This window comes from Alligator mississippiensis, chromosome 4 (assembly GCF_030867095.1).
Source record: "Alligator mississippiensis isolate rAllMis1 chromosome 4, rAllMis1, whole genome shotgun sequence".
In the NCBI taxonomy this organism is placed as follows: Eukaryota; Metazoa; Chordata; order Crocodylia; family Alligatoridae; genus Alligator; species Alligator mississippiensis.
This window is the reverse complement of record NC_081827.1, coordinates 170,699,459-170,711,697: the sequence shown is the minus strand read 5'-3', so window position 1 is coordinate 170,711,697 and position 12,239 is coordinate 170,699,459. Positions and strand designations below refer to the sequence as shown.

General features: G+C 44.7%; 1 protein-coding gene across 2 annotated transcripts in view; it reads left to right on the top strand.

Annotated features, from left to right (window-relative positions):
- Positions 1-12,239, top strand: part of C2CD6 (C2 calcium dependent domain containing 6) — a 72,921-nt gene that overhangs the window by 52,917 nt on the left and 7,765 nt on the right. For both annotated transcript variants that reach the window (XM_059727070.1, XM_019492357.2), the window contains 3 exons: positions 960-1,331; positions 1,894-1,990; positions 2,388-2,434. In XM_059727070.1, the coding sequence (XP_059583053.1) occupies positions 960-1,331; positions 1,894-1,990; positions 2,388-2,434 (516 nt within the window). The remainder of the gene's footprint in view (positions 1-959; positions 1,332-1,893; positions 1,991-2,387; positions 2,435-12,239) is intronic.

The window sequence follows — 12,239 nt, the reverse complement described above, 5'->3', positions numbered from 1 at the left end:
CATTGCTCCCAGGCATGCTGTTTGAATGTGCGCCCAGAAGTAATAAAGTCTGGAGCAATAAGCTCCAGAGTTTATTCATGTGCAGAACGTTGGGCTGGGTTGGAGCAGCCCTAGCTGCCAGGGAGCCTGCGGGGTCAGCTTGCCAGCCCGGGGCGCTTCTCCCCCCAGCTCAACGTGCTGCCAGAGGGGTTGGCTAGGGTATGAGGGTGCTGTAGTGCAGGGCTAGCCAGCAGGCAGCCCCCACACTGAAGCACCTTCATGCCCCAGCCAGCCAGGGCAGCATCTACAGGCTTTTTTCCTCTGTAGCAGGATAGTATATGTATTTTCCAAGCACTATCCTGCTGCAGAGTAAATTAGTTTACTCTAGTCTAATAGGGGCACACTTGAAGACACCGAGATGCTTACAGCACAGCTAGTTAGTCAACTGCATAGTAAATGTCCCATGTAGATGCACCCACTGTTTAATATTTTGTGTGTGTAAAAATCTCAAGAGCTGCAGCTCCTTTTAAAGGTGCTTGGAGTTGTGCACCTGCTCAATTAGGGCTGAATTTAGCCTATGTGGCACTATGTGAATGTTTAAAAAAAAAAAAAAAGGAAGTTATTTAGCTAGCATATGCTTGCTAAGTGCTTTTACTGTTCTTTCTCCCCTTTCTCCACAAAATTGATGGAGTTTTCTTCTGTTGCACTGGTGGAAATTCATAAAAGTGAATGTGGCCTTTAAAATTGAAAATTGTGATTCTTTTTCACAGCTACCAACTGCCAGATTGGTACAATTAGATTTCTTTACCACTTGCATTATACCAGTTTGCACCCAGTGCTTACCTTAACATTTATCTCATTATTGAAATTAGCACCAAATTTCTGTGGAAATTGCCTTATCACTGGCTGCATTTGGCCTTTCACCTTTAAATAGTATTAGTAACTAACAGAGATGAAATGATTATTTTTTCTACTTACAGACTAAATTGAAAGATTATTCAAATCTGTCCCTCAGAATTTCGGAGCAAGTACTGAAAACTACAGAAAAAATGCATCATGGCGGTTCCTCAGAATATGCAGAATCTGACCAAAAACTTCATCCTCTTCCTGCAGTGGTTATAACATCCACATCAACTGTTTCTCAAAAATCATTAATTAGGAACCCAGAAGAAAATTGGGAAAGGACATCTTCAGTTCGTTTCAAACCCATGGACTCAGAATATGTTATTGCTGTAGTTCCAGATTGGGAAATAGAATTGGGAAGAAAACCTAACACAGAAAAACTAAGTGTTCTGGAACCAACTAAAGCTGACCTTATACATTTAGAAGATTATCCAGTAATACATTCTCAGGTATTGCCTAACGAAGTACAGATTTTTTTCAGTTATGTCAGCACAATAAGAAGTTTAATTCAGTAGCTTCACCTTTTTTGTTTCTCGCAGATGGTTTACATGGTAAGAGAAAAATATTTATATATTTTAAATGCATTTCCAGTCATAAATGTTCTCCGACATACACATTGCAATAGTGGTGGATGGCTCTTCTGCAGTACTAAGGCATTTGTAATGTAGGTGTTATGGTATTCATTTTTAAATAACTTTTTACACATGTGAAAGTAGTCTAATGTCCCTCTGAAAGTAAATTATAGTTGGAGGCCAAAGCCATAGCCATCCTTAACTTGCTTTGGGGTCAAATACAAGATTCCCTCTACCAAGTGGCTTGGTGCTTCGAGCATTTCCTCCCTCATTTTGTATAGTAGGATGGATCCAAAATAGTGTGGGTGCCATATCTTCAGAGAATAGCATTTGGAAGTAAAAAGTTCTTTTTGTGTGATGCTAGAAATTTAACATTATCCTAATCCAAAATTTTGGACATTTTTTAACTTAGTATTGAAAACCATGATTTTTCTTTCAGGAGTTTGCCTCTGGTATTTCAGAGAGAGCACGTACCAGTCCTCAGGTTTCAGTGACTTCTGAAAGTGTACCAGTGATCATCCTAAGTGACCCATCAGGTAAAAAAAATCCTTTATTTTCTTTTTATTTATAGTTGTTGGTGATCCAGAACAGTCAGAGTCCATATGTAATGTGGCAGAAATCTTCAAGGAACAGAAGCAAGTATTTATCATGTACATATTACAAATCTGAGTAATGTATTTAACTTGGATATGACACATTCAGAGGAAAGGTTTATGTTATTTCCTATATACACACACACACACTGTATTGTTTCATATTTTCCATAAGTAACCTTAAGAATATAAACATTTGAGATTCTCAGAAACAAGTAATTGTTTTGATAATAAATTATTTTTATATTGTCTTACAAGTACCCAAACAAAAACTAAATTTAAAAATAACTGAGAGAGCATGTTTTCATTGCACCTTCTTATATGTTCATTCTTTTTTTAGGTAAAACTGTCAAAAAGTTGCAGCAGTTTCCTCTTAAAGAGATTGAAGTAAGTAATATCCCATTTATGAATGTATAGATTCAATAAAATACAGATATTTGAAACCTAATGATACAGCTTCCAAGATTAGAATGAGATAGCCTAAAATGAATGATTATATTAACTTTCAAGTTATCTATGTAGTACAGGAAAGAAAATTCCATCTGACCTTTTCATCATAAGACACAGATAAGGTTATGCATCTTTTTTCGATTATTTCAGACTTTCTGAAGTGTCCTTTAAACTCAAATCCTGATACTTAGCTAGGAGTGTTGCTGTAGGTTTGACACTGCCAAATTTAGTGAGTCTAGGACATGTGGTTAGGTTGTTGATGAATGCAGTATGGCAAACCCAGCAGTCCCTGGTTTGTCAAGGTCCACTGCTGAGGAATGATGGGCATCCCTTGTAATTATGTCCATCTTTAGTGGGCAGTTTTGTTGGCTGTCATTCAGATCAAACTGGACTACTTCCTGAATCTGTGGGCTAGGGTAGGGCAAGCCATGAGATGACAAGTACATCGGAAAATGTGTTGAGTTAATAAGGCAAGATGTTATCATCTTACTCTGAGTCTGGTAGGTGACCTCAGGATGGGTAGTGTCCAATGAAATGGGGCCAGAGTATAGCAGGGAAATGTGTGTTCTCAGTTGCCACAAAAATTTCCTTTGTAAAGACTAACCAGTTCAACAGAAGTCCAAATCCATTAAATTTTGGTATCCATTAAATACTCTAATTTTACTTCTCTTATGCTGTAGGGCTAGAGCACACAGCTCCAAAAATGTGCCCTTCTCTATCTGGTATTTCTTCAGCCATAATGCTGATTGCCCTAGTTTTACAGCACATTTTGATCATGCCACTTAGTGCTTGTGTCTTGCACTCAGAAGCACTACTGAAGCATGTGCAAATGGTCAGTGAACGTCTGCAACACCTAGCAATTTGCATTGACTGTCTGCACCATCCACTCCCAGTTTTCTAATTGTCACTCCTTTATGAACAGCAGCCATGTAGCAGTTGTTGAACTTCCCCAAATACAGAAGAATTTAAAACAGATACAGAATCTTTACTAATCTGTTTGGCAGCAAACTGGTGGAAAGCTTGAAAAAAAATAAAATAAAATAAAGCAAGCAAGAAGAATTTGTGGAATGAGTCAAGGGAAATACTGGTAATGAAAGAGTGAAGTGAGAACATTTGGGGATAGAACAAAGGGAATTGTGGGCAAGGTTCCCAAGCTGCGCGTGTGCGGCTGTGCACAAAAAAAAAAAAAAAATCTTGCCGCACAGTAATTTTTATTGCCACACACCTGCCCAGAGAGGAGCTGGGCTGTGGCTTCCTATAAACTTTGGGTGTGGAGTGTGGCGGAGGTGTTGGCTACAAATGTCCAACTTGGGATCCTTAAAATTCTGGTTTATTAGGCGGATTGAAACACTGTAATGAAGTTAAATCATAAACCTTGGGGCTGGTCCCCACACACACAGTAGCAAGCTACAAGAGTCAGGTATACCTATCCTACAAGCACTGGAGTCTGTCGTCAAGGCTTCTTTCAGCGTGGTATCTTCCAGATGGGGGTCGCCGGCTGGTCCTTCTGGTTGGACAGGTCGGGTGCTGGTCAAGTTGGAGATCAAGAGGGCGCCCCTGAGGGTCACTTTTCACTGCTTTTTATCTGTCCTTGGCAGACTTTTGGCGACTCCCCAGTTTTCAGGTTTGCCCAATCCAGGCGTCGTTGACCCTCGTGGGACCCCCCCCCCCCCCAGTGGCTACTGGATGGCATCTGTCAGCCCGAGGGGTCATCCACATGTACGTGCAGGTTTGGGAGTCCGTTGATGAATTTTGAATAGGGCTCTGGGAGCGGTCGATCTGGAGATATTCAGCCCAAAAGTTGGTCCCCGGCATTGATTAACTCAGGCCAGGGCTTCTAGCCCTTGATCAGTGACGTTTTGAGATTTCCCAGTTGTTACATTGTCTTCTATTGAGTTCTTCCGTTGGTTCATCTGCAGTTTCCTTAGGTGTTAATTGCTGCCTGCTACCGTGTTACACATTCAGTCACGGATTCACTCACTCTTTCAGGGGCCAGCCTGATACAGGGAAGGGCAGTTTGATTCCTGCCCTTGTTAACATTGTTACAATGTATAACTTATTAAAACACATTTAGTTGAAAGGTGAGGAGTATAAAATATAAGCTACAAATGCCATGGCACACAAATAGATAAAAATACCAAACTACAAGGGGAGATACAAAATGCACACATACTCAAAACACAATTCCTTATCTTAAAGTGAAAGAAAGAGGAAGGAAGAAAAGGTAGAAGAGGAAAAACATATCCAAGGAGGGGAGAGCAACTGCAGGCAAGAGGAAAAGGGGCTTTCTGCTACAGAGGCACCAGGGCCAGTGCGGGACACTTACCAGTGGTAGGTTACCTCTCAGCTGCACAGGGGCCACTCAGCTCCGCTCCTCACTCCTCTGCTCCACTCCTTACCATGCTGGATTCACCACTGGGAGGGAGAGTAGCGCGGGGCAGGCAGAGTCTCCTCCCCAAGGCGAAGTGGGGGCAGAAATGGGGGCTAGGGCAGAGCCAGGTTCCGCTGGCTCCAGGGAACTGCTCCATTCACCAGTCCCTTCGGGTAAACTTCGCTCTGAGCCCCGATGCCATATGCCTCTCTGGCCCAGGGCAGTTGGAGGAATGGAGAACCTGCCTTGTGAGGAGAGATTGGCGAGTTGTAGCCCCAGGCTTCAGGGTTTCTGCTGATCACCTGAAGGAGCAAGGAAAAGCTTGCCCCTCTCAGCTTTAAGCCCTGGACATTGGTCACAGCCAGAGGTGGAAGATGGGCTAGGAGAGGGGATGCTGGTACCCCCAGAGGTATTGAGAGACCTCCCAGGTGAAAGGACTGTGGGGGTTTTGCCTGCCTCTAGCATGGGGCATGGTCATCTGTCTAGGTCTTTTTGAACACATCTTGCCCTGCCACTGGCATGGCTGTCACGGTGGGGTCCCGCAGGAGGGCCATGATCTCCTCAAGGCCCCCTTCCCATGCCAAGTTGGCCCAAGGGCACCCTCAAATTCTCACCCGCCATGTCTTTGATGACACCATATATTTGGAAGGTTGCCTTTTACGCCCTCTTGGTCACTTCTCGCTGGTTACTCGGACCCCGTGGTTTCCTGGACCCCTCGTGGGTCCTGCTCTACAATGGGTGCTTCAGGGGCATCCTAGCCTTATGGGTTATACGTGGCTCCAACCACCTCTTTACCACACCCCAAGCCTCGCAGCTGGAATAGATGTTGTTCGGTCCAGGTCTATATCCTCTCTCTGGCACTCGGGCTCTCTGCGGCCCTGTCTCTCTCCGGGCCTTCTCAGTAAAGCTGCCCCCTTCTCTGGGGCTCACCATGCCCGCGCTGGGGCTTCTCAGCAATGCCCCCTCTCTGGGGCTGGGGTCAGTGCACCCCAAATGCTGCACCCTGGCTGGCACTGGGGTTCCCACACAGCTGTGGGTCCCCTATGAGGCCTCCTGCAACCCCTAGTAGCCTCACCCAAACCACTGGTGACAAACCGCAACACAAACGCAAGCCCTTCGGCTGTAACTTAAATGGAAGCTGCTTGGCCATAACAACATTCAAGCCAACTGGGGATTCTTCATCTCGCAGCCATGTCAGATGCTGCTCCCGCATCAGGCTTCTCCTCTCTCCCATGACAGAGAGCTCCTTCCTCCTTGGCTGCTGGCAGGGAACTGCCTCTGGCCTCAGCCCCTAGGGTTTATAAGGGAGCCAGGCCCTGCCCCTTACAGTCAGTTGATCGCTGGCATGTGTGATTGCTTGCTAGCTCCAGTTGCCCTGGCAACCGGCAGCTGGGCTTATCACTTACTGCTAGGGCTCTTTCCCCAGCAGTCTCCCCTCTTTAGAAGCAGAGCACCTCTGGGCTCTGCGAGAATGGCAAAGGTCTCAGTGCTCCTGTTGTGTGTCCTGCTCCCATCCTGTGGCCCACAGTGGGGTTTTGGGGCAGGGGCTGCCCTGGATCTACAGTGTGTGAAAGGGGCTGGAGTGGATGTTGTCAACCCCTTTGCACTGTTGTCTGCCAGCATGTTTAGGGGCCCTGCCTGGGATTTCCCAGGAGGTCCCTTCTAGTCTTATGCTCCTGAATGCAGGCATCCCCCTGGCGCATGCCGAAAGGGGGAGGTGGGACCAATTCGGGAATGGACTGAAGCGGCGCACTCACGGATTGCTACACCTTGGAGAGAACACTGATTGTGGGAGGTTGAACCCAAGCCCCTTACAGAGGTGGGTTGGATTACCACAACAAACTGAAAAAATGAACCACAAGGCAGCAGGCCAATCAGTGGTTTGGGGAAAACTGGGATGCTTAGCTACTGCACCCATGCTTTCCTTCCAACCATTTGTTAAAATGATACAAAGGAAACAAAGTGTATATACATTTAGTGAAATTGTAAAGCTGGCAGTTAGATGATATCTTCTAGTCACATCCATACTTCCTAGTGTAGATGTGACTTTAGATTAGGAAAGTGAGCCTACCCTAAGTATATACAGAATTCCAGAGGTTCCAGATTACAGGTTATTTCTCAGTATTTGCCATGAATATTTGAATAATGCCTGCAATCCATCTTTTATACCTTTTATATTCTGACCCCAAGTTCTTTTTTCTTGTGCCTTGTAGAAGTTAACTGAAATGCAATCAGTATCAGGGAAGTTTGAGAGGGAGTGTTTAGGCGAGTAAGGATCAATCCTTCATTCAGAGGCGGTGACTGGATAGGTCTGTCTGTCTGGTACTTGTATTCTGTATTTTGAAGAAGACACTGTGTGTATATGTGTGTACCAGAGGGCTTTTGTTCTGAGCAGTAGGAGATTGAAGGCATTTTTGCTTATTTCCCCAGCTAAGCCTAATTTAGAGGTAGGACTGCTCTAGGCATAAAATCCTGATTACCAGTAACTAGTGCCAATACCTAACAGGGCAGCTAACAAGGGTTTTTTTAAGGGAATTGATGTGATGGTTGTTGGTTTTTTTTCCTTGTGTTCTTTTGTATGTGTATTTTGGGGTTTCTCCTCTTTCTTTTGCTTTCCTGCAAGGGTCTTTTACCCTAAGGTTTTTCTTAAAAACTTAAAGGGGCAGAGGATGGCAACAATAGCAATCACAGGGCATGTCTACACATGCACATTTACTGCACAGTAACTGAAATTACTGTGCAGTACAGGCGCACGTCTACTCATGCATGCTCATACTGTGCAGTAAATATGGTGACTTACGCTGACTTGAATGTAAATTTGATCATGCAGGTATCAAATTTGCGCAGGTATCATCATGCAGGTATCAAATATACGCCTAATTATTTACTGTATAGTAATGCACGTGTAGACACCTCACTGCACAGTAACACTGTGTGTGGACTGACTTTGGACTAATTTTAGTTTCAAGTCAGTCCACACACAATGTTAATGCACTTTAACACCTGCACGTGTAGATGCTGGCCTAATCTCGCTTACTGCGCAGGTATTTACTGAGCAGTAAATTTAAACTAGTGTAAGTGCACATGTAGATGGACCCACAAAAGACTTTGTAAGCAAGGCAGGGGAAATTAGCATGACAAGAGATGTAAGCTGTTCAGTCTATGCCATCTTTGATAGTTTCCATCTAAGCTTACCCAAGCTCCCAGATGGAGTACATAGGACTATCTTATTTCCATTTACAACTACGTTGCTGCCTTCCATGGTTCTTCCACTCCACAGTGCCCATCCTTTCTGGGCAACCTTCTCATGTACAGACCATCCAGCTCTTGCAGGTTTTATTCTCAGAATGGAAATTTTGTGGGATTCTTCCAACCACTCCCCCCCCCCCGCTCTGCCCCATCTCCCTAAGTTAAAGGTCTTATTATCAGTCAGGAAAGCCTTAATCCCAGAAAGCTGTTTTTTCTCTCCGTATTCAGATGCAGCCTATCTTTGGAAAAAAGTCCTCCATCTGTGACTGCCTGTCAGTGGTCATATATCTCCAAACTATTGTGGTAGCACCAGTCCATGAGCAATCCATTTATCTTCATTGTCTTGCCTCACCTTCTCCCTCCTCCTGGGACAAGAGGAATTTGATTGAGTCAGCTGATGTCCTAACATAATTGTCCTTAATCCTTATCAGCGAGTATTTGGCTATATTATTTATTCCCACATGAAGAATGACTAGTAGATTTTTCCCTGCTCCCCTCAGAATCCTCTTCAACCTCAGGTTTCACCTCTCCTTTCTCTCCTCATCTTTTCAAAATCCTGTCTGAACTCTATTATTGTTGTTAACTGTTGATCTACTCCTCCAGAAGTGCCATCATGTGGCATTTAATATGTGGATAACTGACATCAGAGACCAATTCAAAGATGAAATAATTTGAACAGCTTACACATCCTGTCATGCTCATTTCCCTTGCCTTGCTCAGAAATTCCTTTTTGGGCATGTCATGCATTTACACCAGCTTAAATTTACTGCACAGTAAGAAGGAATAAGCTGGCATGTACACATGCAGGCGTTAAAGTGCATTAACACGGTGTATGGACTGATTCAGGACTAAAGTTAGTTCCAGGTCAGTCTACACACTGTGTTACTGTGTAGTAAGGTGTCTACATGTGCATTACTGCATAGTAACTAATCAAGTGAAAATGTGATACCTGAATTCCAAAAGGAAGTACTAAATCACCGTATAGTAACAACGTCACCATAGCGACATGTGGTTGGACAAGTGGGCAGAAGACAACAGGATGCAGTTCAACAAGGAGAAATGCAAAGTGCTGCACCTAGGGAGGAAAAATGTCCAGCACACCTACAGCCTAGGGAATGACCTGCTGGGTGGCACAGAGGTGGAAAGGGATCTTGGAGTCCTAGTGGACTCCAAGATGAACATGAGCCGGCAGTGTGACGAAGCCATCAGAAAAGCCAATGTCACTTTATCGTGCATCAGCAGATGCTTGACGAATAGGTCCAAGGAGGTGATACTTCCCCTCTATCGGGCGCTGGTCAGACCGCAGTTGGAGTACTGCGTGCAATTCTGGGCGACACACTTCAAGAAGGATGCGGATAACCTGGAGAGGGTCCAGAGAAGGGCAACTCGTATGGTCAAGGGCCTGCAGACCAAGCCCTATGAGGAGAGACTAGAGAAACTGGATCTTTTCAGCCTCCGCAAGAGAAGGTTGAGAGGCGACCTTGTGGCTGCCTATAAGTTCATCACGGGGGCACAGAAGGGAATTGGTGAGTATTTATTCACCAAGGCGCCCCCGGGGGTCACAAGAAACAATGGCCACAAGCTAGCAGAGAGCATATTTAGATTGGACATTAGGAAGAACTTCTTCACAGTTCGAGTGGCCAAGGTCTGGAACGGGCTCCCAAGGGAGGTGGTGCTCTCCCCTACCCTGGGGGTCTTCAAGAGGAGGTTAGATGAGTATCTAGCTGGGGTCATCTAGACCCAGCACTCTTTCCTGCTTATGCAGGGGGTCGGACTCGATGATCTATTGAGGTCCCTTCCGACCCTAACATCTATGAATCTATATGTGTAGATGTGTAAGTACATTCCTGGAGCAAATACTAGGAATGGAAAGGAACTTTTTTTTAGGTTGAAAAATAATACCAGCTCAATAATGTGTGTTCATGGATGCATGCATATGTTCGTGCATGCAGATGTGGGTGTACATGGTGGAATCAAGTATTTTCAATTGTCTTGTTGGGTTATAGAGGTAACTTTTGAAATGTGGTAGGTGCCTGGTATGTCTCAAGGCTTTTATTCCTCACCAGTATATCCTGGAGGAATTGTTTTTCCTTTCATAAATGCTACTAGCTTGTGTTTTTTTCCCTTCATTGGCTGCAACCAAGACTGGGGAATTGGGCTTGGGGGGTGTGACAAGGGGTCTTCTCAGTGCCGATTTTGTCTTTAGCCCACCCGCCTCTCATCTCAGTCCCCTCCTTCTGCCTCACACTGGCTATCTCTGCCAACAACTCCAGCCAGTCACAGCCCAGTATTACTGGGTAGGGCAAGCGCTTGGCAACCTCAGCTAGCATCTGGCAGGTCCTATTGCCAACTTGCAGGATGGCCCCTACTCTGTCCACTTCTATGGGATCCCCACACCAGCATTGTGTAATCACGTGGTCTGCAACTTCCCTCTCTCTTGCCGGTAACACATCGCTCCGCACCATGGTCTGCAATGAGCCTGAGTCCAGCATAGCCCATACCTTTTTTCCCTCCATTGTCACTTCCACCATCAATGCGGGCAGCTCATCTCGCACCTCCGAGTCAATTCTGGCCCTGTAGCCACACATCCCTGCCTGGGTCGTTGATTGTGGGTGGATGATCCCAGTCATGTTGGCTAACAGCATCTGTTGTCTCATGGCTTGATCCTGTAGGCCTTGTATTATTTGGTGTAGCCAATCTAAGACTTGCTGCTACAGTTCCAGGTCTGGGGCTAGCATCTGCTCGCGTTTCTCTGGCTTCTTTATGGACCCAAGGGTTCTTTCCCTCATACGGGCAAACCAGCATCTTATGGTACATACTGCCGTGTGATATCCAGTCAAAATTCCCACCCTTGACTGCAGCCAACACCCAGTGCCTCTGAGGAAGGCTTAACCCCCCCCCCCAATACATGTAGCATCAAGTAGGGAAAAATTGCCTCCTAGCCCCATGTGGCAACCAGTAAAACCCAGAAGCATGGGAAATACCCACAGCAGAATATAGACGTAGCTACCATCCCTGACCAATGCCTGTCCAGCCTATTCTTGAACACCTCCAATGATGGAGAGTCTACAACTTCTTAAGGCAATCAATCCTATTTCACTGTCTCACTGTTCTAATTGTAAAGATAACCAATCTAAACCAAATCCTGATAACCAGTCTAAACCTACTTTGCTGCAACTTCAAGCCATTGGTTCACATCCTACTCTCTGCAGCAAGAGAGAAAAGGTATTTTTCCTCTACTTGATGGCAGCCCTTCAGGTATTTGAAGACTGGTATCATGCTCCCTCTTAAGCGTTTCTTCCACAACCTAGACATACCTGTTTCCCTCAGCCTCTCCTTGTATGATTTTTCTTCCAAGTCCTGCATCATTTTTGTAATCCATCTCTGGACCCTCTTTAACTTCTCCACTTTTTAAAGATTTGGAGCCCAAAACTGCACACAATACTAGCTTTTAATCTCAGGTCTGCCACCAACTCTTTATGTGGTCTTGGCAAAATCATTTACATTTTTAAACCCAAAAGGTTTAAAAAATTTTGGGTGCCCAAAATTAGACATTTAAATATTTACATAGGCATGTTTAAAAAGTCTGTTAGCAAATAAAAATCCTGTTATCAAATAAAAACCTGTTTGTTAGGATTCTGGAATAGCCTAAGGGATTGACACAACACCTCACCTCGTTCAATGAGCAACGGAAAGGCTTTATTTACTATGAGTATTCAAAGTCAAACGAGCCCAAACCACAGCAAAGTCCAGTAATTAGCTATAAGGTGGTGATTTCTCACCAAACAGGCAAGAAGAGAAACAATCTGTTTCTTCCAGCGTCTCGAGATGACTAGGACACAGCAGCAGTTTGAGTCAGACAGATTTCTCACTCTTGAAGCGCGCACTGTTAGCTGTTCCATTTCTTTCTTATACCCGTAGTCCAGCATCTACAAAGTATTCTTGTGGTTGTGTAAATCAAGAGAGTCCCAAGCACTATTTGACAGGAAAATCCTGTTAATCAAACTGCTCGTTATCAGTTATCAGAAAGTTTCAAATTGAATTGATTACCTTCCTCAGGGACAAGAGGTTGTCCATTTCTACTAAGTTTGGAACATATCAAGAAACTGATTAACAATCAGG